Source organism: Pseudonaja textilis, chromosome 16 (assembly GCF_049901715.1).
Source record: "Pseudonaja textilis isolate UNSWEBS1 chromosome 16, rPseTex1.2, whole genome shotgun sequence".
NCBI classification, from domain to species: Eukaryota; Metazoa; Chordata; class Lepidosauria; order Squamata; family Elapidae; genus Pseudonaja; species Pseudonaja textilis.
The window spans coordinates 3,447,190-3,474,669 of NC_142005.1; the positions used below are offsets into that span (position 1 = coordinate 3,447,190).

The 27,480-nt window shown below is 47.1% G+C and overlaps 2 protein-coding genes across 3 annotated transcripts; one reads left to right on the plus strand and one right to left on the minus strand.

Moving 5' to 3' along the window:
* Positions 1–22,945, plus strand: LOC113447426 (pre-mRNA-processing factor 39-like). 2 transcript variants are annotated; one of them, XM_026717642.2, is made up of 14 exons: positions 1–232; positions 973–1,286; positions 3,233–3,358; positions 4,698–4,816; positions 7,067–7,234; positions 9,077–9,278; positions 10,659–10,766; positions 12,957–13,121; positions 14,582–14,708; positions 16,358–16,626; positions 18,538–18,722; positions 18,829–18,903; positions 21,397–21,547; positions 22,413–22,945. In XM_026717642.2, the coding sequence occupies exons 1-14, from the start codon at positions 148–150 to the stop codon at positions 22,467–22,469; spliced, it is 2,151 nt and encodes a 716-aa protein (XP_026573427.1). In that variant the 5' UTR covers positions 1–147; the 3' UTR covers positions 22,470–22,945. The 2 variants fall into 2 exon arrangements, with proteins under 2 accessions (XP_026573427.1, XP_026573428.1); XM_026717643.2 differs by having other exon boundaries at positions 33–232; positions 21,400–21,547.
* Positions 22,275–27,474, minus strand: MRPL49 (mitochondrial ribosomal protein L49). Its single transcript, XM_026717644.2, has 4 exons — positions 27,346–27,474; positions 25,377–25,542; positions 24,892–25,019; positions 22,275–24,250 (listed from the first exon to the last, which is right to left on the minus strand). Exons 1-4 carry the CDS (start codon positions 27,448–27,450, stop codon positions 24,104–24,106), a joined length of 546 nt encoding a protein of 181 aa, XP_026573429.2. The 5' UTR covers positions 27,451–27,474; the 3' UTR covers positions 22,275–24,103.
* Positions 27,475–27,480: the final 6 nt, after the last annotated feature.

Here is a 27,480-nt window from a genome sequence, read left to right on the forward strand (position 1 = left end):
CTAAGCTTCCCGCCCATTCGCCAAGGAGGACATCTTCCTGGCCGGCATATCCGGGTCATTACGGTCGCGCAGGCGCAGTGCGACCTCACCGGACCCGCGACGAGGATCCGTGAGGGAGGGTGGCGCGCTCGGGCGGCTGCGGCGAAGATGGCGGAGGCAGCGGCGGAGGCGCCGGCCATCCTCGGCGGAGGCGAGGCGGAAGGCGTCCAAGAGCTCCCGGGGGCGGAAGCCGGTGAGAGGGACATCTGGGGCGGGTGGGGGCGCCGCCGCTGCCGGGATACCGGAGGGAGGATGGGGGGGAAGGAGTGGGAGCGGGGTCCTTGGGGTCTCTGAGGAGACTGAAGGGTCCCGATCCGGCTCCAGTTTTAGCGGGGAAAGCGGGACTTCCCGAACTTCGGTGCAAGGTAGGTAGCTCCTGGACAGGGAGGCTCTCTTGACTCCGCTTGTCTTGAATCCCGACCCTGCGTGGCTTCAGCTGCCAAGGGGGCCTCCTTAGGTTGTCGTGGGGGGTGAGGGAGGAAGAGTATGGGAGGCAAGTCAAAACGAGAAGACGTAACACTTCCAAGAGGGTGAGAGATGATGGGTAGGAAGGGTTTTTCTTTAAAAAAAAAAACCCAACAAAATTGGCCCTACTAAAAATTATACTAGATTAAAAAAAAAAATCAGAAAAGGGTTTTGTTTTTTTTTGAAATATTATTATACCTATTGTTACCTAACCTCATTTAGAGTGAACGTTGGTGGTTAAGATCAGAGTTTGAAAACATGGCAAGAAAAGTTGTGAAATGGAGCAAAACAAATTTCTCCGCAACATAAATTCTAGGCTGATATTGTAGTCCTAAGTGGAGGACGACTTGGATCTCTATAGATAGCTATCCTCAACGGGGGGGGGTGGGGAGCCAGGAAGGCAGAACAAACCCACAAGTAAATGAAAATGAATACCAGGAAACTTTTAACGTCTCCCCTGATCTGCAGGCACTGACAAAGAGGGGCTCCTGAATCAGGAGAGTAATGGCCCTCCCAAGCCAGAAGAGGCCAAGCCCGTGCAAGAGATCATCAATGGGGAGAGCCTGGAAGACAACACGACGGCCCTGCAGGCCGAGCCAGCCAGAGAGGAAACCCTGCAGCCCCTTGCTTCGGAAGTGGGGATGATGATGGCCTTGAGCCAGCCCATGGAGGACCTGTCCATCACCTACCCTCTGGAGTTTGAGCGCTACTGGAGAGCCACTCAAGAGAACCCCCTGGACTTCACCGCATGGACCGAATTGTTGCAATACGTGGAACAGGAGGTAGGAAGAAACCACAAGCGTCCAAAGCTACGAACTGATATTGTCTGTGGAGATTCTCCATCATCCAGGTCCTGGTTGTTCCAAAAGTGCTTTTTTCAAGGGGCAACTGGACTTTCTGCTTTTTCTTTGAAGAGGTTTCGCTTCTCATCCAAAAGCCTCTGACTGGATGGTGGGGAAGGGAAGGATTTATATTCCTCGCGGACAGCTGGTCATTTGCATCCTTTCATAGGGTCATTGAGGCCACTTGGAGGTTTATCTGTGTCACCCTCAGGGTCACCCGAGTAGTGCAAATGGATGTGGAAGGACCCATTTATGTGAGGACACAGATTTATCTGAGGATACAGAGAAACCTCCAAGTGGCCTCAACCACTCTGAAATGTCCAGCTGTCTGCAAGGAGTATAAATCCTTCCATTCCCCACCACCCAATCAGAGCTGAAGAAGCTTCTTGGATGAGGAGTGAAACGTCTTCAAAATAAAATAAAATCAGAAAGTCCAGTTGCCTCTTGGAAAAGCACCTTTGGGACAACCATTAACTGATGGTTGGGGCTTAGCGAGATGCATCAGCCCAGCCATGGCTTAGAGTATTCCGCCAACCATGGTGGAAGATAACCCTGGCTTAGTTGATGATCACACTAGGTCAAATTGTGCAACCGAATGGGAGGCTGGAGAAGAGGTGGAGGGAGGGAACGTCTACTATCGCACTGCAGCTTCCCAGGGAGGAGATAGTACATCCCAAAGAGAAACCTAGAATAAAAGACTCCATAATCCTAGACTGGAGTTGTAGAGAAGAGCAAGAAAGATGATCAGGGGGCTGGAGGCTAAAATGTATGAAGAAGGTTGCAGGAATTGGGTATGTCGAGTGAAAAGAAGGACAGCGGGGGGGACATGATAGCCGTCTTCCAATACCTGAGGGGCTCCACCTATTCTCCAAAGCAATAGAGGGAAAGACAGTAAGCAGTGGGTGAAAACTAATCAAGGAGAGAAGCAACCTAACACTAGGGAGAAATTTCTTAACAGTGAGAACAATGAACCAGTGGAACAACTGGCCTCCAGAAGTTGTGGGTGCTTTATCATGGGGGAATTTTAAGGAAATATTTGAAATGGTATCCGGTCTCCTGCTTGAGGATGGAGTTAGATGAGAAGGTCCCTTTCAGCTCTATTGTTCTGGGTGGGAGACGGGGATTCAAGGTAGCTACATTTTAGAATGTCTCGGGATACACCTAATGGGTTAGATGAGAAGGTTATACCTTTAATCGGGCGAGATTCTGCCCATTGGGTTAAGCAAATAAAGAATAAATAAAGAAATAGGATTTCCCTGTGTCATTTTTGTGCTTGGGCCTGACAGGCACCAAACAAGCGGGAGTTGCGATCAGATCTCATAGTTAGTGGCTGGTCCTACAGGCAACGGGATCCTGACCTTCCCTGGCAGCTTCCAGCAAAGTCAGCGGGGAAGCCAGCGGGAAGTGATGGTCCTGAATGCAGCAAGGTCTGCTGGCACGGCCACTATACTGAGTGAAGCATTGACCTAATTTCTCCAATTAGGACCACATCAATGAATGGAGTCTGTGGTCCATCTTGGAATGGAATGGAACGGAATAGAATAAAGAATAGAATAGCACAGAATAGAATTCCTTACTGGCCAAGTGTGATTGGACACACAAGGAATTTGTCTTGGTGCAAATGCTCTCAGAGTATACATAAAAGAGTCAAGAGTCAAGTATCATAAGTTAGACAAGAATCCTTAAACAAGGACTACCAGTAACGCTCAACCACAATTTGCTTAATTCATGTGTGTTAAATAAACCCGAACCGGCTCGCCTGAGGCCATTGGGGGGCTTCTGGTCAGTCCTGGTTTCCTGTGCTGCCTTTGCGCTTGTGCAGAGTTTTGTATTTTCCTGTGTCCCTCTCCAAAGCACCCCAGCTCTTCTCTCTGCTGCTCTTGCAGAACCACATCTACGCAGCCCGCAAGGCTTTCGATAACTTCTTCCTGAGGTACCCCTACTGCTACGGCTACTGGAAGAAGTACGCAGACATGGAACGACGCTTTGACTTCATCAAGGAGACCGAGGAGGTACCTCGTAACAGTGGAGATGGCGCGCAACGCAGCCCTGCCCTGACCCACAGAGAACTAGGTTCCGTGGGCTAGAACTGGGAGATTCACCCCACCCCACCCCCGCCCGGCGACTCAGGGAGACAAGCCAGTTCCAGATTTTGAAAGATCAACCAAGAGCAAGCCTACAAGTAGTCCTCGACTTACAACAGTTCATTCAGTGACTGTTCAAACTGTTACTACTTTGAACAGCACTGAAAAAAGTGACGACCATTCTTCATACTTATGACCGTTGTAGCATCCCCAAGCGACATTCAGATATGCGTGGCAATTGACTCAGATTTACGACGACTGCAGGGCCCTAGGGTCACCCGATCCCCTTTTGCAACCTTGTGCGATTAGGTTGGAGTGATTCACTTACATCAAGGGTCTCCAAACTTGGCAAGTTTAAGACTTGGGGACTTCAACCCCCAGAATTCCTGAGCTAACATGACTGGAGGAGGAGGACTTCTGGGAGTTGGAGTCCACAAGTCTTAAAGCTGTCACGTTTGAAGACTCCTGATTTAACAAATGTGGCAGGAAAACCTGTAACATGGGATAAAGCTTGCTTAACAAATGTCTCACTTAACAACATACATTTTGATCGTAAGTCAAGGACTACTTGTACTTTAGTGCGTGCTTGGATACAGGGGTGTTTTCTTACCATACACATTAGGTTTGAATGTGAAATGAAACTTCCCAGTGTACCTCTGGACAAATCTTTCTCAACAACTTTAAGATGGGTGGGATTTAACTCCCAGAATCCCCCAGCCAGCATGCTTCAAAAAGGATGGACTTCAAATCCCAGAATCCCCCAGCCAGCATGATTCAAGGTGGATGGGTTTCATATTCCAAAATTCCCCGGCCTGAAGTAAGTGGCTGGGGAACTCCGGAAGCTGAAGCCCACCCATCTTAGAGTAGCCACGGTTGTGAAACACTGCTCTGGCGTAGAGCCATAGTGATTAAGCCGAGGTGCCTGTTGGGCATGGCTGTTGTGGCTAAGAGATCTTGTGCATAGAGATAATTCCAATTTCCTTTTTTTCCCTTGTGGATGCTCACCATGCTCAGTGAATGCGTCTTTTGTAACCACCTGAAAATTCAGAAGCCTTTTCTTGTTGCTGCTGATTTACTCTTGCCCTACTCAGTCCCATAGCATCTGGTTCTCTTCTCCTACTGGCCCCTGCTGTGTTGTAGGGCAACTATGGGGATCTCAAAAGTTAGCGTGAAAAAACCCTTAATTCCCAGAAAGTCCTCTTTGCACGAGTGAGGGGGGGAGACGCCCCACCCCTCCAAGTGTTTATTTTCTCTGCTGCCCCTGCAGGTTTTCCAGCGAGGGTTACAGTCCATCCCGCTCAGCATGGACCTCTGGATTCACTACATCACTTTCCTGCAGTCCACCTTGGATATGAATCAACCCGATTCAGCTCAGAAAATTTGCGGGTAGGTCATGGGAGAGCTTTGGAGTGATGAGGAATTGTCCGGGGCGTTGAATCCTCCATCTTGTCCTCCCGTTGTTGTTTTCTCCAAAAGTTCAGTTCTGCCCCTCAGGCTTGTTTTGAGTACAGGAGAAGGTGACACAGAAAATAGGTTTTGGGAGAAGCTCCGCTCCTGTTAACATCGTGGACGCTCCCTCTCAAACCTCCAGCTCTGGAGATTTTCAGTTGGTCTCCCATCCAGAAACTCACAAGGCCCAGCACTGCTTAGCTTCCACAACCAGGTAACAGTCAGCTAGGTGAAGCCGTGAAGATGTGTCAGGTGAAGCTCCATTCAAAATTCAAGAAAGAAAACCTGAGACTCCATTGTTATAGACAAAAGGATTTTTACTGAATTTGAAGTGGTAGTATGATGACTCAAAGGGGCGTGACACAAAAATAACCAAGTCACAAAAGTAGAATAAATTCCCTTTAATGCCTCCAACTTGGCCCCCAATGTCCAATTATCCTCGGCTGGATATCAAATTCTTCAAAAAACAGTCTACGAAGGGCAATCGGAACCCAAAGTAAAGTTAATTAGAAATTTTAAAAAATGAACACAAACCACACTGAAGTAATTAACAAGGCAGGCCAGGATGATAAATTGCAGACTTTCAAAGGATAATGCAGCACCCACAGTTGGGAGGACGCCAAAACCCAGATACGCCTCGACCAAGAAAATACATTTGCCATATATATGTGCGTGTGTATGTGCGTGTGTGTGTGTGTGTGGTATTCAGCTTTGGGTATTTTCCCACGTCATAGTTGTGCTTTTAAAGTTGTAGCAACGTTTCGGCAGAATCTCATCTGCCATCATCAGGCTTCTGTATTGGGTTCGTCTGTGAGTCAGACTTTCACAGCCGTTTCTGTTTTAAATTTGGGGCTAGCCTACCGCTGTGCCAGAATGGGTTTTTCTTCATCCTGATTGGTTGGGAGTCTTGGTCTGTGTTTATTGGTCTTGGAGTTTGCTGCGTTCTGCTTGATTGGTGTTTCTAATATCTCCTGTCTGTTTTGTGGCTCTTTTTGTGTCTTGATTGGCTGGCAACATTGTGTTCCTGTATTGGAGGCTTTTAGTGCGGCTTGGCTCTGAGTAAATGGACGGCTATCATTTGTTAGGAAGCTAGGTCTCATCTGGGTGCCTGGTTGGGGTGTGTTTGAGCTGGAGGTATCAGGGGGGATCTGTTTGTGCCCAGGTGTTAGCAAAAAAAAAAAAAAATCTCCACACCTCAAGCCACCCTATATCAGAGGTCTCCAAACTTGGCAACTTTAAGACTTGTGGACTTCAACTCCCAGAATTCTGGGAGTTGAAGTCCACAAGTCTTAAAGCTGCCAAGTTTGGAGACCTCTGTCCTATACCATTTCAGACAAATGGATGTCCAATCTCTTCTTAAAAACTTATAGTGTTGGAACCACCACAATTTCTGAATTCAAGTCGTTCCACTGATTAATGGTCCTCACTGTTAGGAAGTTTCTGTTTGATTCCAGATTCCTTCCCTCCTTGATTAGTTTCCATCCATTGTTTCTTCTCCTGTCTTCCGGTGCTTTGGAGAATAATTTGACCCCCTCTTCTTTGTGGTAGCCCCTCAAATATTAGAATATTGCTATCATGCCTCCCCAAGTTCTTATTTTCTCTAGACTAGACATGCAACCTAAATGCAACCTAAATAAGTTTTAGCCTCCAGCCCCTGAATCGTCTTTGTTGCTCTTCTCTGCCCTCTTTCCAGAGCCTCAACGTCTTTTTTTTACATTGTGGTGACCAAAGGGTGGCTGTCGGGATTCTGGCACTTAATCCCATTTAAATCATGAGTCTCGAGCCAAACTTCCAAAGGACTTATTGGGAATTAACATGTCCGGCACTGCCTGGGTGGAGCCGACTTTGAGACACATCATTCCTTGTCACCCTTGACCCTGGTTCCCCACACCCCCTGGGTGTATTGTAATTCATATTCTCCAGTGGGACACCTCCATAGCCAAGAATCATTAATCATGCTCTCCAGTTAGATATTTGCATGGCAAAAACTTCGGTCATCTAGTTACTATCTCTGAAAACTTTGGTGAAATGCAGTTTCGGTTTGCAAGCTGCCACACTGCTCCCCCTTCCCTTTCTGTTGGCAACTCTAAAAAGACCCATAGAAATATTTTATGAGTTGACAGTGGCCTTACCAAGGCAAAGTGGAACATCTATTGAAATTGTTAATATTTTCTGTTTTCTCTGCAGCACTTTTGAGGCCGCGGTGGCTGCGGCGGGAGTTGATTTCCGTTCGGACAAGCTCTGGGAGATGTATGTGGAATGGCAGAAGGATCAGGGGGACCTGAAGGCCGTCACCAGCATTTATGACAGGGTGCTGTCCACTCCCACCCAGCTGTACAGCCATCACTGGGAAAAGTAAGCGCGAGGCTTGGGGGTGCTGTTGGAGTTGGGAGGCATCCCTGTCTCTGGGTTTTTGCAGTGACGCTCTCCAGCCCAGCCCTTGGCAGATGCATTGGGAATTACAGGGAGTCCTCGACTTTGCCATTGGATTAGTTGACTGTTCGAAGTTACAACAACACTTGCAGAAGTTGACTTACGAGCGGGCCTTGCCCATACGGTCATTGCCATTTCCCCACATTCATAGGATCAAAATTTGGACACTTGGCAACTTAGACTTCTATTGCGCTTCACAGTGCTTTTACAGCCCTCTCTGAGCAGTTTAGAGAGTCAATGTAAGACATCCAGAAAGTATCCGTGATATCAATCACTCCGAGACATTTCTCTCCAGTTGATTTATTTAGAAACAGATCTGGCATGTCAAAGGCAATTTCCCAAGTGAAATTATTTTTGCCCATTACACAGAATCCACCTTCTCTCCTCCCTTCTCTCCTCCCACTTCTACTCTTCATAAATCACGAGAACCAATTAACGGCCACTGGAATTTCCTAATCCGACATACAGAATAACCTTGAACTTTTCAACTCCCCCAACTCTCTTTAAAAAAAAATGTGGCAACTGAATTTTAAAGCTGACAGTCAGCCTCTGGCCCCCAACAATCGGGGTCCTCATTTTACCCACCTCGGAAGGAGGGAAGGCGGAGTCAACCTGGAGCCTGGTGGAATTCGAACTGCCAAATTTCTGGCAGTCAGCAGAAGTAACCTACAGTACCGCACTTCAACCACGGTGCAAATGAGGCTCATAAATCAGGAATCCATATAAATGCACCTTTGTTCCATGCGTCTCTTATGAGCCGTGGTGGTGCAGTGGTTAGAATGCAGCATTACAGACTAATTCTGCCGTCTGCTAGCAGTTTGATCCTGACCAAGTCAAGGTTAATTCAGACTTCTGTCTTTCCGAGGTCAGTAAAATGAGGACCCAGATTGTTGTGGAGGGGCAGGAGGCTGACTCTGTAAACTGCTTAGAGTGGGCTGTGAAGCACTGAAGCGGTATATAAGTCCTATTGCTATTGGGAAGGAAGGAAGGAAGGCACCCTGGTGCCACAGTGCTTAGAATGCAGCATTGCAGGCAAACTCTGCCCGCTGCCAGGGGTTTGATCCTGACCAGCTCAAGGTTGACTCAGCCTTCCTTTTCCGAGGTGAGTAAAATAAGGACCCCGGTTGTTGGGGGCAAGAGGCTGACTCTGTAAACCACTTAGAGGTGACTGTAAAAGCACTGCGAAGTGGGATATAAGTCTATTTGCCCTTCCCTCCCTCCCTCCCTCCCTTCCATGGTGCACAGTGGCTAGAATGCAGGATTGCAGGCTAACTGCCCACAGCCAGCAGTTCGATCCTGACTGGCTCAAGGTTCTAGTCCGGGCATAGATCTCTTGTGGGTGCGAAGAGACTTGAGTCTGATGACGCGTTTGACCCCTCCTTCATGCCCAGCCTGATCATTTGCGGTGCTTCATTGGAGAATATGAAAGATGATATACCCAGAGGGGTGGGGTGCGGGGAACCAGGGCCGAGAGGGACAGTGTCTCAGAATAAAGGAATCCTAATCCTTTGGAGTTTTTGAAGGTTGGCTTGAGGCTCATGATGCAATTAGGGCAACAGCCGGAATCCTGATAGCACCTTTGGGACAACCAGGACCTGGATGACTGAGAATCTCCCTGGACATTTAGCCATGGGGATGCTGCAATGGTCATAGGTGTGGGGAATGGTCACGAGTCTCTTTTTTCAGTGCCGTTGAAAAAATGGCCGCCCAGCGAGGGTTGGTTAGAGCCGCTTTCGGTAGAGCCCCCCTTTCTTCTCAATGCAGCTTCAAGGACCACCTCACCAGCCACCCCCCGGTGGACATTCTCTCCATGGAAGAGCTGCTGTGGATGCAGTCCAAGCTGGCCTCCGAGGCGGCCCCCAAGGCCATGGAGGGAGAAGGCGAGGAGGAAGCCCCGCCGGGAGAAGAACTGCCCCCGAAGGCGGAGAACAAGCACGAGGCCACAGAGCCGCAGAGTCAGGCGTTGGTGAGTCCCCGTCTTGGCTTGGGCCTTCCGCTCCTTCTCTTCCCAGGATCACAGTCTCGGCTGGGGTCTTCCCTATCTGCCTTCCTGGACCGAACCTATAGCCAGAGTCAAGGGGGGGTGGGGGGGTGGGCAGTAGCAGAAATCATAAAGAATACAGGTGGCCAGCCAATCGATTAGAATGGAGCTGCAAGGGACCTTGGAGGTCTTCTAGTCCAGCCCCCTGCTTCAACAGGAGATCCTATACCATTTCAGACAGGTGGCTGTCCAGTCTCTTAAAAGTCTCCAGGGATGACGTTCCCACAACTTCTGGTGGTGGTCTGACTCAAGGCTTCCTGAGACACCAACAAACACACACAAAATCCAACCCCCTTTTATTTTAGTTCAGTGGCTGTGAATTATCCTCATTCACAGCTCAGAATGAGTCTTAACCGATTATAATTAGTCCCAGGGACGTCTGCCAAAGTTCCTTGGGAGAAGTCTGATAAGAACGCACCTTTATCTGACTTGAAGTGCTACCAACGACTAAACTCCCAATTAGTCTTTCAAAACCAAACAGAGAACAAATTCATCACGGAGCTTTCAGAGTCCAAATCGATCAGAGCGAACAACATTGCTTCCTGCAAAGGTTTTCCTACCTTTGCACTTCCTTTATCCCTTACGGGAGGGACAATCACCTCCAAGCCTTACTCCCGAGTCGCCCCTTTTGTCTTAGCTGCTCTTGCCTTCTGGCAGTTCTGCACACTGGGAACAGGCTCCCCTTGTTCCTCTGCCTCACCGCTGCCAGATTCTGGAGGCTCCGGAGTTAGCACCCCACTCCCAGATGGCCCTGCTCCTATCTCTGTATCCTCTTCCTCCTCCTCCTCCTCCTCTCATACACACACACACACACACACACACACATACACACACATACACAAAATTTCCAGAACCGTAAAGCCTACAAACTTGAAATTTGGCACCTAAGTTCCTCTTTGCTTCTAGGGGCTCGCTAAGAAAGGATTTTTCCAAATGACTATCAGAGCATTTAGAGTATTTCCTATATTATTATTATTATTATTAAAACGCTCTGGTGCTAAGGAGTTCTACTCCCTCTCCCCACCTGAAAGGAAGAGAAGAGGATAACATAGGAGAGGCTTCTGTGGGGCAAACCTGCGGGAGAGAAGGGGAGAGGAGAGGCCAGTCGTAATTACTTGTTAATGTTCAAGCTTTAACTGTCAATTTATCAAGCCCGATCGCATAGTTCCATAGCGAAGCCCAGGTATCCAGCCGACTAGTAAATAAAGTAAAAGGAAACAAGCAGTTGGATCCTATTCTGGTTCCCCACTCCTTTTCACGAGGGTTCCTTCGAGATCCCGGATTTCACCTCTTCTTCCGTTTCAGGGGGCGTTGGATCCGGAGAAAGTCATAGAGCAATCGATTTCAATCCGCCAGCAGATCTTCAACCAGAACGAAGCGGAAGTCAGCAAGCGCTGGAATTTTGAGGAAGGGGTATGTACGAAGAGGGCAGAGGAATTTGGGGGAATAGTGCAGGAGGAACAGAGAAGGGTACAAGTGGGGGAGGGAAATGCACTGAGGGGTGTCAAACTGGAATAATCCAGCTGTCCCAAGGACACTCAGCCTGGGAAAGAAGGGCAAACCTCTCCAAGATGCACCTCAGATCAAAGCGGTTCCCAAAACGTCCACACCGCCATTGGACAGTGATGATCTGGTCAAAGTGGGGGGGCTAAGGAAAGGAGAAGCCTTGGAGTGTTTGGGGGATACTCAGATCCAACAGTCCTTTTGCTGCAACCAGTGACCCTTAGTATCCCTTCATCCATATGGAGTCGAGGGTCTTTCTGCCCTAGGGACCTAGTTGGGGCAGGTCTGACAGTTACTGTTGTGGTTTGCCGGCAGCAGGTGCGGACAGCTGAGGTGTCAGAGAGCGAGGACTCAGGTGAGGGGCCTGCGTGGGATGCAGGGATGGGGCCAGGACCATCAGGGAGTGGAAGGCTGCCTTCGGAGAGTGTGGAGGCTGGCAGCAGTGAGGAAGAGGACCCCGAGGAGCCTGTGCCCAGTGGGTGTGCACGCAGGGCTGCTCGAAGGAAAGAGCAGCTGCAGCAGCACGGGCGACTCGGGAGCAAGGCTGCAAGGTGATGGCCCCTCCCCCAAGAGATAAAAGCCAGCTGAGAAACCAGAGTTCTTTGCAGGAAGCAAAGAAGTTTTTGCACTCAAGCCTGGTGGAAGTTCAGAGTATCTTGGTTGGTGTTTGGAGACTCTGTGTTTGAACTATTTCTTGGCAACTTTGTCTAGTGTTCTTGGCAGCCTTGCACCACCTTGGCAAGGCTCAGTCTTATCAGAGACAATTACTTTGAATAGCCTTTTAACCGTGAATTAACAGAATTTAATGCTTCGCAGAGAAGCATTAAAAGTTTTGCTTTTATCTCTGTGGTGTTTGTTTCCTTGGAACAAGGTTTGGGACAGAACAGTTAGACTCTTACCCATCTCCATTTCACGTCTACAGGTAGTCCTCAACCTATGAACATAATTGGGGAATGGAATTTTCATGGCTAAGCAAGGCTAAGTTAAGTGAGGATTGCTGCAGTTGTTAAGTGAATCCCACGGTCCTAAAGCAAAATCTGGCATCCCCTATTGACGTTGCTTTGTCAGAAGCTGGTTGGGAAGGTCTCAAATGGCGACCACGTGACTTCAGCCCACTGCAAGCATTGTGAACGTAAAAGAGCCTCGGTGGCGCAGAGTGCAGTTAGAGTGCAGTATTGCAGGCTCCTTCCGCTGACTGCCAGCTGCCTGCAATTTGGCAGATCAAATCTCACCAGGCTCAAGGTCGACTCAGCCTTCCATCCTTCCGAGGTCGGTTAAATGAGGACCCAGATTGTTGGGGGCAACAGACTGACTCTGTAAACCGCTTAGAGAGGGCTGTAAAACATTGAAGCAGTATAGAAGTCTAAGTACTATTGCTATCTTCCTTCCTTCCTTCCTTCCTTCCGGTTAGAATTCAGGATTGCAGGCTAACACTGTCCGTTGCCAGCAGTTCAATCCTAACCAGCTCAAGGTTGAGTCAGTCTTCCATCCTTCTGAGGTGGGTAAAATGAGGACCCAAATTGCTGGGGGCAACAGGCTGTCAGAGAGGGCTGGGAAGCCCTGGGAAGCGGTATAGAAGTCTTAAAGGGCTGTTGCTATTGCTATACTGGTTCCCGAGTGCCTGAATTTGGATCACCCGTCTCTGGGAATGCTTCGGTGGTACAGGAAGTCTTCTACTTGCAATCGTTGTTTGGTGACGTTGCAACGGCACCGGAAAAAAGTGACTTTCACACTTAAAACCGTTGTAGTTTTCCTATGGACACATGATCAAAATTCAGATGCTTCGAAAACAGACTCGTATTTATGACGGTCACAGTGTCCCAGGATCACATCCCCCTTTTGCGGCCTCCTGACTAGTAAAGTCATCTGGAGGAAGCCAGATTTACTTTACAACTGTGTTACTGACTTTACAACATAGCACAAGATCACAGTTGTGGCAAGAAAGGCGGGGCTGAATGTGCTTAACAACTGTCTCGCTTAGCAGTGGAACTTTTGGGCTCGATCCTGGTCATAAGTCGAGGACTTCATTCTTGAAGTGGTGCTGGCTTGTCTTGGCACCTCTGCGTGGTAATCCGTAGCCCTGTCTCTGCTTCCTCCCAGATCAAGAGGCCCTACTTCCACGTGAAGCCGCTGGAGCGGGCGCAGCTGCGGAACTGGAGGGACTACCTGGACTTTGAGATAGCCAGCGGCTCGCACGAGCGCACCATTGTGCTGTTTGAGCGCTGCGTCATCGCTTGCGCCCTCTACGAGGAGTTCTGGATCAAGGTCAGCTAGGCTAAGCGGGTTTCTCCATCTCCTCTACCTGCTCGGTGCCTGACAGAAGGACGGAGTTTGAAGGAACTCTGGAGGGCTTCTAGTCCAAACCTCCCCCTTGACCAGGAGACCCGATACCACTCCAGGCAGACGGCTGTCCCATCTCTTCTTCAAAACCTCCAGTGTTGGAGCAGCCACAACTTCTGGACGCAGGCCTTGAGGGGAAGAGCTCTTTTTCAGGGCCCCTATAAGAGCCATTGAGCCAGGAGCTAAACCCCCATTTCCCTCCTCCCCCCCAAAACAACAACAACAACAACCCTGCAAGTATCACCTTGTTGGGCTGAGCATGTTTGAATTGGCGTTGAGGGACAATACTAGGATCCATTCAGAATGAATCTTGGGGCGGGGAGAAGTTGCCAAGCAGATCATTCTGAGCCCTGCTGAAGGACGGGCATTTATTTCTCTTAGAACGGAAGCAGCTCTGGAGCCATGTTTCTCGACATTGGCTAGTTGAAGGTAGGTGGACCTCAACTCCCAGAATTCCCCAGCCAGCATGGCTGACTCTAGCCCAGGGGTCTCCGAACTTGGCAACATTAAGACTTCAATAGATTAACAGAGTTGGAAGGGACTTTGTAGGTCATCTAGTCCAACCCTCCCTGCCCAAGCAGGAGATCCTACACCATTTCTGACAGTCCAGTCTCTTCTTGAAGGTCTCAAGTGATGCAGTTCCCACGACTTCTGAAGGCAACTTCTGTTCCATTGGTTGATTGTTCTCACTGTCAGAAAGTTTCTCCTTATTTCCAGGTTGAATCTCTCCTTGTTCAGTTTCCATCCATTGTTCCTTCTGTGGCCTTCAGGTGCCTTGGAGAATAGCTTGACCCACTTCCTCCTCCTCTCTGTGGCAGCCCCTCAAATATTGGAAGATGCTCTCCTGTCTCCCCTGGTCCTTCTCTTCCCTAGAGTAGCCAGGCCCAGTTCCTGCAACAGTTCACTGTATGTTTGAGCCTCCAGTCCCCTCATCATCCTGGTTGCTCTTCTCTGCACTTTTTCTAGGGTCTCAATGTCCTTTATATACTGTGGTGACCAAAACTGGATGATATACTCTAGATGTGGCCTTACTAAGGCTTTATAGAGCGGTATTAGTGCCTCCCTTGATCTGGATTCTTATCCCTCTGTTAATGCAACTTAGGATTGCATTGGCTTTTTTGGCCACCACTGCACACTGCTGGCTCATATTTAACTGGCTCATATTTAACTCAATTTAACAAAATTAACTTCTGGATTTCAAGTCCCAGAATTCCCCAGCCAGCATGGCTGGGTGGGGAATTCTGGGAGTTGAAGTCCACATATCTTCAAATTTGAGAAACTCTGCTCTAGAGTCAGGTGGAGTAGATGTTTGCCCTATGAAGCAACTCTAAAACCACTTGTTCTGATGTTTTCCCCTGTTCTCCCTCCTCCTTTCTTTAATGTAGTATATCAGGTACCTAGAGAACCACAGCATAACTGGAGCCAGAAGCGTTTTCCAGCGGGCGTGCTGTTACCATCTGCCGCGTAAGCCCAACATTCATCTCTTGTGGGCAGCTTTTGAGGAGAAACAAGGTGAGGAATAAGCAACGTCAGTGGGGGGAATCTGGGTTCACTTAGCAACCTTAGTTTAGCCTCAAAACCTCTTATCAGTCTAACAAGATCCGTGGTCATCAGCCTTTGATGCTTCGTGGCCTGGTATGTGTGTGTGTGTGAGAGAGACAGATGCGTGCATGTGCACACAGCTCTATTAGTTGAACAGCGGTGAATGGAGCTTCACGGGCGAGCATGAGCGCCCGCCATTGAAGTGCCCTCTGCTCGTGCGAGTGGAGCTGTGAGTGCAAATGCAAGGGCCCACCGCTCGTGCAAGTGGAGCTGCGCATGTGCGCACTAGCCCGCCATTCATAGGAGTGGAGCTTCATGCTTGTGCAGGCCGGTTTTGAAGAGGCTGCAACCCAGTATCTGGTTGCGGGCCCCTGGACTACCCGTGTCTCCTCGAAAATAAGACCCTGTCTTATGTTTTTTGCCAGGCCTTATTTTCGGAGGGGGAGGTGTCATCCACTGACTCACATCACTTGCGTGTGTCGCCCCCGGCCTCCTTTTCGTTTCCAGAGGCCTTCGGGAATTTCTACTGTGGCTGGCATCCGAAGCTCTGTTATCAGCTGCAGAGGCCTTCGGGAAAGCCTTGCCAGCCACAGAAGAAATGGGCTATGCAAGTCCTGGCTGGAACTGTCCCAAAAATAAGCAGTAAGGCAGCTCCCCATAGCTTAATTTTTACCCGGGCATCCTGGAGTGGGCGGGATCTTAATTAGGGCTTATTTGGGGTTGGGTAGGTCTTATATTGGGTGCATGTGTAAAAAAAATCAAGCTAGGACTTTCAGGGTAGGTTGTATTTTCGGGGAGAAACAGTGGATCATATTGGAGTTAATAATCTGAGGCCCTAAACTGATAATGCTTCTACACGTAGTCCTCCACATATAACACTTTGTGACTGAAATTGCAACACTGAAAAAGTGATGTGTGACTGTTTTTCACACTTACGACCGTTGCAGCATCCCCATTGTCACACGATCCAAATTCGGAGGCTTGGCAACTGACTCATGACGGTTGCAGGGGCCCGGGTGTGTGTGTCATGTGATCCACTTTTGCGACCTGCCGAGCCAAGTGAATGGGGCAGGCGGATTCACTTAACGACCGTGTTACTAACTTAATAATTGCAGTGATTTACTTACTAGCTCTGGCAAGGAAGTTGTAAAATCGGGACAAAATTCCTGGAAGAAATGTCTCACTTAGCAATAGAAGTCACGGGCTCAGTTGTGGCCCTTAGTAGAGGCCTGTCGGGGCTCCGGTATCCACCCCCGTTTAAATCATGAGTCTCTAGCTGCATCTCTCAAGAGTTAAAAAAAAAAGATTTATCAGTGAACATGCCGATGCTCCTTGGGTGTAACCGACTCTGAGACACATCCTTCATTTCCCCCTTGACCCGGGTCTTCCCCCCCCTCACCCCCGGATGTATATTCTCCAATGGGACACATCCGTAGCCAAGAGTCATCAATCATGCTCTTCAGTAATAATCTTGTGCGCCAGAAGCTTCGGTCGCCTAGAAATTATGTAAGGAATGCATTACGTTGTAACTTTTTGCTGACAACTCTAAAAGACCAGAGAAATATTTTTGAGTAGACATTCGACCTGTCCTGAAGATGGCCTTCCATGTGTTCCCGCAGGAGAGGTGGAGGAAGCCCGACGTATCTTGAAGACTTTCGAGGACTATGTGCCCGGCTTGGTCATGGTGCGTTTGCGGCGGGTGAGCCTGGAACGTCGGCTGGGGAACATGGACATTGCGGAGGCCCTCCTGATGGAAGCCATACGGGACAACGAGGGGATGCCCATCTCCTCCTTCTACTCCGTCAAGCTGGCTCGGCAAGTCCTCAAAGTGCAGAAGAACCTGGCCAAAGCACGGAAGATTCTCCTCGAAGCCTTGGAAAAGGACCCGGTAAAAAAAAAAAAACACAACCCAATCCCGTTTTAGGCTTATGTTCACACAGTCCTTGACTTATGTCTGTCGGGTTCCAAGTAATGCAGTCGTCATAAAATGAACTCGGAGGCATTTTAATTCCTCAAAGGACTATTTTATTTAACGACATTTTGGTACTAACTGGTGGAAGCCGGTGCTGAAAGTTTCCCGGGCTTCCACATCCCTGTCACTATAGAGTTTTCTTATTTTTCCAAAACAATTGTCCAACTGGGATACGAAATAGTTTCCTGGCAACTTTGCTCCTTCCTCTGGCTGAGCCGCAGTTGGGGTGCAGCTGACCCATCGCCCAGCTGTGTCGTTTTGGCTGGAGCTTCATCCACTTTAGTTCTCACTCCCTCTTCCAATTCCCCAGTGTGTCAAACTAAATTCATACAATTGTCAGGGTTCCGGCAGTTGCCCCCATTTAAATCCTGAGTGTCGAGCCAAACTTCCAAAACTTAGAAGGATTTATTGGGAGCTAACATATCCGGCACTGCCTGGGTGGAGCCGACTCTGAGACACATCATCCATTGTCACCCTTGACCCTGGTTTTTCCTCCACCCCACCCCCTGGTGTATCCTAATCCATATCCTCCAATGGGACACCTCCATAGCCCAGAGTCATCAATCAGGCTCTCCAGGTAGAATTTTGCGTGGCAGAAACTTCAGTCCCCTAGTGACCATCTCTGAAAACTGGAACGCACTTTCCGTTTTGCAAGCTGCGGCACTGCGTCCCGCTCTCTTTCTGCTGGCAACTCTGAAAAGAACCATAGAAATATGTTATGAGTTGACAACAATTCCACCACCACCCTAAATTCAGGCTTGACAGTGTCCATTTGTTCAGCGAACTGTTCCAACGGGCACTGGGAAAAAAGTGACTTATGATCGTTTTTCACACTTATGACCGTTGCAGCATCCCACTTTCATTCGATCAACTTTTCAGGCATTTGGCAACTGATTCATATATATGACCCTTTCAGCTCAGTTAATGCAATCGGTTAATTATTATTATGATTTTAGTTTTGTTTTTTTAAACTAGATTGTTGACCGCTTATATTTTTGCTTTTCCTCATTAGCTTCCTTGACTTTCCGTAGGGTTAGGGTTACAATGGTACTGACAAAAAGTGACTTACGACCGTTTTTCACACTTATGACTGTTGTGGCAGCCCCACAGTCACCTGATCAAAATTCAGATGCTTGGCAACATGGAGGAACATGGATTTGCCTTCGGTTGGGGCTTCCTATATACATCTGTATTTTGGGGGAGATTCCTCAGCAACATTTTGCTGTTTTGATGGCCAAAACTTGGCTCATTTAAAACAACCACCTGGGTCCAAAGATTGAACATTAATTTATGAAACATACAATTAGGGCATTTTTTTCTCAATCTGCAACTTTAAACTGGGTGGACTTCAACTCCCAGAATTCTCCAACCAGCATGATTTAAGAGGGGTGGACCTCCACTCCATGCTGGCTAGGGAATTCTGGGAGTTGAAGTCCACGCATTTGAAAGCATTCTGGCTGGGGATTTCTGCAAATTGAAGTCTACCAACCTCCCAGTTGCTGGGGTTGAGAAATCCTGATTTGGATGAAAGAGCTGCAGTGGTTAGAATGCAGTACTGCAGGCTACTTCTGCTGACTGTTGGCAGTTCGAGCCTCACCGGCTCAAGGTTGACTCAGCCTTTGGTGCCTCCCAGGTCAGGAAAATGAGGATCCAGATTGTTTGGGGGCAGTATACTGACTCTGTAAACCACTTAGAGAGGGCTGGAAAGCACTGTGAAGTGGCATATAAGTCTTGGATCTGCCCTTTGCTCTTCTGAATTTTCTCTCCCTCTCCCCCCTGCCCCCCCCCAAAAAAAACCCTCCATGGCTGGATTCACTTTGGGTGCAGGACAACGCCAAGCTCTATGCGAACCTCTTGGAGATGGAATTCAGTGCCGATGTCCGGCAGAATGAGGGCAACACCATGAGCAGTTTCGACCGAGCCTTGACCAGCGGGCTGCCCCTGGAGACCAAGATCATCTTCTCCCAGCGCAGGGTGGAGTTTCTGGAAGATTTTGGGTCGAGCATAAACAGGTAATTGAGGTGGGGTGGGTGGGGGAAAGTGCTAAGCACGTTCTCCTCCGCCTCTGACCACTCAGATCCAAGGACCAAAGTTCACCCCTCGCTTCTCTCTTCCCAGCTTGCTGATGTGCTACGAAGAGCATCAGAAACTCCTGAACCAGCAGATGATGAGGAAGAGGCTTCTGGAAAATGGGTAAGAGTACGCTCCTTCCCGCCGCTCTATCCTTCTTTTCCTCTCTGGTCGCATTTGCATTTTGGAGGAAACAAACCGATCGCCTGGCCAAGACTCAGTTTGTGCATCGCACTAAGCCATCATGCACTTTGCAGATAGGTAGGGTTCTGACTAAAGCTTCTGAGACCGAAATTAAGCACACACTTATTTTAAATACAAGTCTTGTTTTATTGCAACACTGGGAATTATTTTCATTCCCAGCCGGTAATGAATCTCAAACTGTCCCTCGAGATAAGCACCCACCTTTCTCTCCTTTGAATTGCTGCCAACAAATAAAGTGCCAAATAAACTAGAACAAAAACCAACCAAAGTACAAAGAGCTTCAAGAACGAATCTGAACCGAACGAACGACTTTGCTTCCTGCAAAGGTTTCATCATCTTTGCCTGTCTTTTATATCTTATGGGAGGGGCAATCACCTCTCAGCCTTACTCCTTGTCCGAGTCCCCTCCAGACTCCCTGACTGGTCCCCATTCTTCCCCACTGCCTGATTCCACTGCTGTCTGCACAGGCTGCCGGCGAACCACAACAGGTAGGTAGGTAGGTAGGTAGGTATGGATGCAGAGAGATGATTAGATAGATAGGGTAGATAGGATAGATAGGATGGATGGATGGATAGGGATATAGATTGAGAGAGATAAAAGTAGGTAGGTAGGTAGGTTGGTAGATAGATATGGATGTAGAGAGAGATGAGAGATTAGATAGGATAGATAGATAGTATAGATGGATGGATGGATAGATTAGATAGATAGATAGATCTGGATGTAGAGAGGGAGACGAGAGAGATGATGAGAGAGAGGGAGAGAATCTGTCTGTCTGTCTTAACAGAAACTGCACAATGGCTTGGTGTAATGTATATATACACTATTTGACCTTCCCGTATTAGTTTCATAGCTAACTCAAGGCAGCCCACATACATAATACTTCTACATCTTCCTGTTTTGCCCACAACCATCCTGTGAGGTGTGTTGGACTGAGAATGAATGGATGGCCCAAAGTCACTGAGTTGCCTTCCACGGCTAAGATGGAACTAGAACTCAGAGTCTTCTGGCGATTGGCCCAAAGTCACCTAGCCAGCTTTCATGTCTGAAGTGGAACTAGAATTCACCGTTTCCTGGTTTTTAAGCCAGAACTTCTTACCACAGTGCCAAATGTTCATTCTTGTCTTTATCTAAACCCATCCAACCATAATCAAGAAAACTGGCTTGCTGTGAGGTGGGGACCTCACTTATTGTCAGTTAAAGTGAAATTATTTAAGCTGATTTAGTGAAAACACCTTTCTATGTATTTTGGAGAGGGTATATATTTTAATGGTAAATTACACTGGGCTTTTACAAAAACTTTTAAAAGTTTTTCTACAAAACATAGTGCTTTCCACCTGACCAATAGATTAGCATTGTGTCTGGATTGAACTATTTGGGGATAGGATGTTGTCACTTCAAATGTATTTTGTCACTTTACATGTACATTAAAATGAAATTTTGCTGAATCCATCTCTCAACCTCCTTGGTTGAGTTAAAAGCTCAGTTGACATCCACATATCTTAAAGTTGCTTTGAGGTGGGGGATGCCTCCCCGTTGCTGCCATCTCTGCTTTTTTAATCTTATATCTATTTAAAAGCCGAATACCACGCAGGCATCATCCCAAAATCTCCAGAACCGTAAAGCCTACAAACTTGAAATTTGGCACGTAGGTTCCTCTTGGCTTCTACGGGCTCACTAAGAAAGGATTCTCTGAAATGACCATCAGAGCACTAGTATTTCTTATATTATTATTATTATTATTAACACGCTCTGATGCTAAGGAGTTCTCCCCCTCCCCACCTGAAAAGAAATCTCTTCCAAATGCAAAACGCAAGCAGAGGAGTTTCAGTTTCAGAGTAGCAAGCAGCTTTAGGACAGAACAGTTGAGCTAAGCCCCACCCAGGCTCCTTGCTGTTTCCTACAGCAAATACTGTCTCAGTTTCCAAACGGCCCTCAACTCTCACACTGACAGGAAGCTAGCCAGATGAATACCAATGGCTGCTGGTAGGCAGAGGCAGAATGTTTTTTCCTTATTTTCCTCCCCCAAAACTAAGCCCAACCACATAGTTTCATAGCGAAGCACGGATATCCAACTAGTTCCTTTATGTTTTCCTGTGAACTGCCCAGAATTTCTGGTTGTTTATAAACTGAATAAACAACAACAAACCAACTCCACAATCAGCCCAGGGAAGACCCAGAACCTGGGTTCCAGTGGCATCCTGAGCCGGCATCTGCCAGCCCTCCAAAAGGCCAGCAGACTCCGAGGTTTCCTGGGCTGGGGAGGGAAGAGGTGGCTTCGCTATGCAGCAGACCCCACAGCAGAGGCTGCCTGCATCGCCTTGAGAAAGCTACAATCCCCACGAATGGCCTGGTGGTGCAAGAGCCAAAAGCCACCAGCTGACAATTCACCCCCTTTTTTTTGGAATCCCCAAGCAGCGCCGATGAAACCGATGACAAAAGGTTGAGACTTGAAGACGCAGCCATGGGAGGTGGCAGCGTAGCCATGGCGACAACGGCCATCACGCCCTTGATGGCGACTGATGCCAGCACCGCAGGCACTTACAACTATAACACATGGTACCAGGTGAGTTGCCCAAGGCTGTTGGGCATCGGCCTCCCCCTGGCGATCTTGGGACTACAATTCCCAGAAAGCATAGCCGCCATATTGGGAGGGTGCGTTAGGCCCTGCTGTACCAGGAGACCTCGGGGCATCAGTTGCAGGGAGATCAGAGTATTTGATAGGATTGACTCTTAAGTGTGACCCCCAGCCGGACGGTCTGCGCAATCCATACCAGTAGAAATCAAATTGGGCCACAGAGCTGGAATTAATAAGTATTTGGTTTTTAAAACTCTGGTCAGTGTCAATAGAGACTTTACCGATAGTCCTTGATTTACAACCAACTAAGACTTAGAGAGCTGTGGTGGCACCGGATAATTCTGCCCACAGCCAAGAGTTCTCGGCCTCCCATCCTTCCGAGATGGGTAAAACGAGGACCCCAATTGTTGGGGGCAAGAGGCTGACTCTCTAAACTGCTTAGAGAGGGCTGGAAAGGACTGTGAAGCGGGATATAAGTCCAAGTGCTGTTGCTAAGTGGGAAAGAAGAGCCACGGTGGGACAGGGCTTAGAATGCAGCATTGCACTCTGCCAGAAGTTCGATCCTGACCAGCTCAATGTTGACTCCGCCTTCCCTTCTTCCGAGGTCGGTAAAACGAGGACCCAGATTGTTGGGGCAAGAGGCTGACTCTGTAAACAGCTTAGAGAATTCAACTTGGTTTGGGGAATCCAGTGGAAGAGATCCTACTTGATTGACTGATTTATACATTTTATTTGCTGCCCCATCTCGTATCTTTAACAACTCTGGGCACCTTACAACGAGCTATATAAAATAACATTTCCGTAATCCGGGTTTCTTAACCAAAATGCTTTCCCCCCTCCCCCATTGCTACAGCAACAGTATGGATACCAGAACACGTGGAACTACAACCAGTATTACCAGCAGACCTAAAAACAACTGACAAGAGACGGTCGGCACTGATGGGCAGCCGCAGCTGCCTTTGCTCCACCTCTCAACGGGAGCCAATGTCTGGCTGTCACCTCTTCCCTGGTGGCAGTGGCAAGCCTGGTTGCTAGAGCTTTAGAAAAACCTGGTCCTTTTTGCATTGATTTATCACCCCCACCCTTAATTTCTGAAACTGCAGTGGACACGTTGCCATCCAGAGATCCTGCGTGAAGAAACAAGGTTTCTTCGTTCCACCGGCAGGGCTGAAAAGAATTCAGTGCCCAAGGGAAGTCCAGCAGAGTCGCTTCGGAAGATGTGCAACCACAGACTATTGCTGATACAGCATCCTCTTCCTGGGTTCAAATTTCATTTTAAATCAAGGCCTCGGAAACAGCATTTTATTTTTTTGTTTTTTGTAAAAGGGTTCCCCTCTGTACATTTTCACTTTTTGCAGCTGTAAATAAACTGGAATTCTTAATGTCTCATCCTGTCTTATTCAGAGCAGACACTTAGAAGGTTGCTTTAAGGTAGTGTTTCTCAACCGTGGCAAATTTTAAGATAGGTCGACTTCGACTCCCTAGTATTCCCTAGCCAGCATGATTTAAGAAGAGTGGACCTCAACTCCATGCTGGCTGGGGAATTCTGGGAGTTGAAGTCCACCCATCTTAAAAATGGCCAAAGTTGACACTGCCTTAAGGAAAGATCTGTCTCAGCAGATATTAATAGTCAACCATACCTAGACTCAGAGCCAGCCAGCTCTAATTCCTATCTGGATGGGAGGCCAAGAAATCCTAGAACAAGGGTGTCAAACTGGTGGTTCATGGGCTGGATGTGTCACAAGCAGGCCATGCCCACCCCAGCTCCACGAAGGAAAAAAAGCATCACGTGAACAAAATGATGCGGCAAGTTTGATATCCTGTGTCCTAGAAGGAATTACAAGTAGTCCTCTACTTACAACAGTTCAAAGTTACAGCAGCCCTAGAAAAAAAGTGACATATGACCATTCTTCACTTTTACTACTCTTGCAGCATCCCCAAGTTCCTATTTATGACGGTTGCAGTGTCCAAGGGTCATGCGAGCTCCCTTTCCGATCTTCTGACAAGCAAAATTGATGGGGAAGCCAAATTTACTTAACAACCTTATTTCTCACTTAACAACAGCTGTGATTCACTTACCAATTGTGGTAAGCAAGGTCATTAAAACAGGGCAAACTCGCTTAACTGTCTCACTTACAAACAAGAATTTTGGGCTCAGTTGTTGTAAGTAGAGGACTGCCTATAATGCAATCCATTTTAGACGAACCCACTGGACCTTCCTAGAAGGCTCCAGCCCCATTTGCACTACTCAGGTGATCCTGAGGACACAAGTAGCCTCAACAGCTCTCTAAAAAGACGCAAATGACCAGCTGTCTGCAAGGAATATAAATCCTTCCATTCCCCATCCTCCAGTCAGAGCTGAAGAAGCTTCTTGGATGAGAAGCGAAACTTCTTCAAAGAAAAAGTCCAGTTATCTCCTGAAAAAGTCCACAATCGTGCCCAATAGGTAATTCTGGACTAAGCCAGAATTACCCATTGGGTAAGAATAGGTTTCCCAAGCACATTTTTGCAATAGCAGATCCTGCCACATCTGCTATTCTTTATTTAAAAGCCTCTGTCCATCAACCATGTCTTGAGTTCTTCCTCAAAATAGCCCTTGACACGGATACTACAGGTGTTTTCATTGACTTGGGTTGCTGGCGTTCGTCCGGACAATTCCGTAAGGAAAGCTTTCACGTCATTCTCTAGGGCCTGGAGAAAGAAAAATGTAAATTTACAGGTTACTCCCTGTAAATATTTATTTGCTTGGTTTCTATAGCAGCCGGAAGCCTACCAATATCCAGTGTAGGGCCTACACTGGTCTGAAAAGCTCCCCCTGGGCAGTGCCAATTAGCATAGAGACCACTGTGCTCTGAACCAACTGCAGCCTGCAAGCAATCGCCCAAACAGCCAGGTAGAACGGGAATCCCCAACCCCTGAGGCTGTGGCCCACTACTGGACAGTGGCCTGTTTGAAACGGGCTGAGCAAGCGGTGGGCCTTTGCATTCACGTGCGCAGCTCCACTCGCGCAACCAGAGCGTGCTTCTGCTCAGTTCATGATTGTCCCAAAAGTGCTTTTTCAAAAGGAAACTGAACTTTGTTTGTTTCTCTTTGAAGACATTTCGCCTCTCATCCAAGAACCTTCATCAGAACTAAAAAAAAAAAGCTGCTTGGATGAGAAGCAAAACATCTTCAAAGAAAAAAAAAAGGAAGTCCAGTTGGCTTTTGAAAAAACACCTTTGGGATAACCATTATCTGGATGACTGAGAATCTGTAGAGAGATTGGAAGAATTAAAATCAACTCACAGTGTCAAGAGCTCTTACACCAGCCTATAGAGAAAGCTATAACCTACCCAGATATCGCCTTCAATTTTCCTGATAATAGTCATCTTTCTGGATCCGTGGTGAGAAGTATCTTTGTACACAGGTACATTTTGCATGCGTGACCGTCGTACAAAATAGGAAAGTTCAGGAGGAGGATCTGTGAAAGAATTGGAGACCTAAAATAAATATGACTATATTGTCTTTTTATACAAAAAGTAATTTATAACAAAATCTGGCCAGGGGAGATCTACCTGCCTCTTGCTGAACTATTAATTTTGCACAGGCTTCATTTAAGAAATGTATTTAAAATGTAAAATGTGAACTTATAACAGTGGTATGAGTCAGAAGAACTGAGTTATAAGAAGCTGTTTTTTAAAATTTTATAATGAATGCAGTTATTTTACCAAGATGATCTAATTTTGCTCACTTTTCCATTCAGGGGAGACACTAGAACACTTTTTCAAATCTTATATATTAAAAAAATCAAATTTGGAAATATTTTGCCCCATTTTACCTTGTGGTGGCCTCCATCCAGAAGGTGTAGGATACTGGTCTTGTTTTGAAGGTATGGGTACAGTGGTAGGTGGTATCAGCCTCTCCACAAATTTATATTCTTCAGTAGACTCGATAATCCCTGGGTACATCAGGTCTGCAGAATTAGACTTACCTGAAACATGTCTCTGAAACAGAAAGATGAGAAAGCAGTGAGCTTTTTTGCCTACAAAGTTTGTTTGTAATTGCTGCACCCAATTTAATAGAAGTTGAAATACAAATACAAAACATTTTTCTGCTGGCCTGGAAGTCCTGTGACTGGAATGCTAGGAGGACAGGATTCAACAGTCAGAAGACAAAAACAGAATGGTGGCTGAACATGATGGAAGTGACAGTCAAAAGTGAAAATCACTGATGGGCCCCAGGAATAAAGATGGGAAGGAAGGCATGGAAAAAAAACCTGGGAAAATTGGGGGAAAAATAGGGGTGGGGTTTCATTTTTTTCCCAGGCCTTTCCATTTCTATCCCAGGAAGCAAGAGAGGATGGGAGATGCATGTTAGCAGAAGACATAAAACTTAAATAGAAAGGCTAGGTGACAAAATCGAAATGTAATGAATTGCACCATCCCATAAAGAACATTTCTAAGGAGCACAGAGACAAAAAAAGACGTTTTTGCATTTTGGAACTGGGGAGAAATTTATGGGCAAAATGCAGGGAGTTAAGCACCCACTTCCTCTTTAAAAAGAGCCAGTTTGATATAATGGTTAAGATGCTGGCCTACAAACCAGGAGATGGTGAGTTCTAGTTCTGCCTTAGCCATGAAAGCCAGCCAGGTGACTTTGGGCCAGTCTCTTTCTTTGTTTCTCTCTCAGCCCAACCCTTCTCACAGGGTTGTTATTGGGGGGAAAATAGAAGGAAAGAGCATCAGGTATGTTCGCCACCTTGAGTTATTTCCAAAGTAAGATAAAAATCTTAGAAATAAAAGTGTCAAACCTCCTCTTAAGAGACTCAGCCAGTTGTAATATTACCTTAAATGGTAATATCAGAATAGAATAGATTTTTTTATTGGCCAAGTGTGATTGGACACGGAATCTGTCTTGGTGCAAATGCTCTCAGAGTATACATAAAAGAAAAGATACATTCATCAAGAATCATAAGGGACAACACAATGATAGTCATAGGGTACAATAAGCAATCAAATCATACTAGAAAACAGTCAATAAAAATGTTAGGATACAAGAGACAAAGTCACAGTCATACAGTCACAAGTGGGAGGGGATGGGCAATAAGGAGTGATAAGATGAATAGTAATAGAGGTGCAGACTTTGTAAATAGTTGGACAGTGTTGAGGGAATTATTTGTTTAGCAGGGTGATTGTAAGCAAAATATAGATAATACACTGTTCACCTATTTATTTATTTATTATATTATTATTATTATTATTATTATTATTATTATTATTATTATTATTATTATTATTATTATTAATCACACAGTCAGCCACGTGTTCAGACCATCTAGTCCTTATCAAGGATCTGAGGTAGGCAAATCTGGATGTTTGATGGTGTTACAGATATGATGATGATGTCTGTTTGTATCAAAATGTATTGTACCCAGAGGCCACACTGTTCATGTACTGATATTAATGTATATTTAAAAATAAAAATTCAATAAAGCTAAAATATAGTTCACCAAGCACTTACGGATGTTAAAGAAAAAAATTCACAAATAAAAATATTAAATAAACAGAGAGAAAATAAGCCTGCAGTGCTTGTACCCGTCATATAATAGAACTGGATTCCAAGCAGGGGTACCATATCTAGGCTGCAAAAACCCGGACAGCCACTAGATAGCAAAAATCTGCTCCATTTGCCTCTCTGAGGGTACCCGGTGCACAGAGACCCTCTCGAAAAGGTTGCTCCAACCGCGCCAGCCCAGCCCGAAAAGCTCCCCTCGGAGCCCTTAGAGTCCCCTCCAGCTCTGTCCCTACCAGTAAGGCAGCCTGGCCGGGCCGCCTCGTCCGCTCGGCCGCCCGCAGCACCAACAGCGACTTCCTCAGCCCGAGAGCCGCGAAAACTGAGGGAAAGGCCGCCATCTTGCCTCGGAGGCGCGCGTGGATGACGAT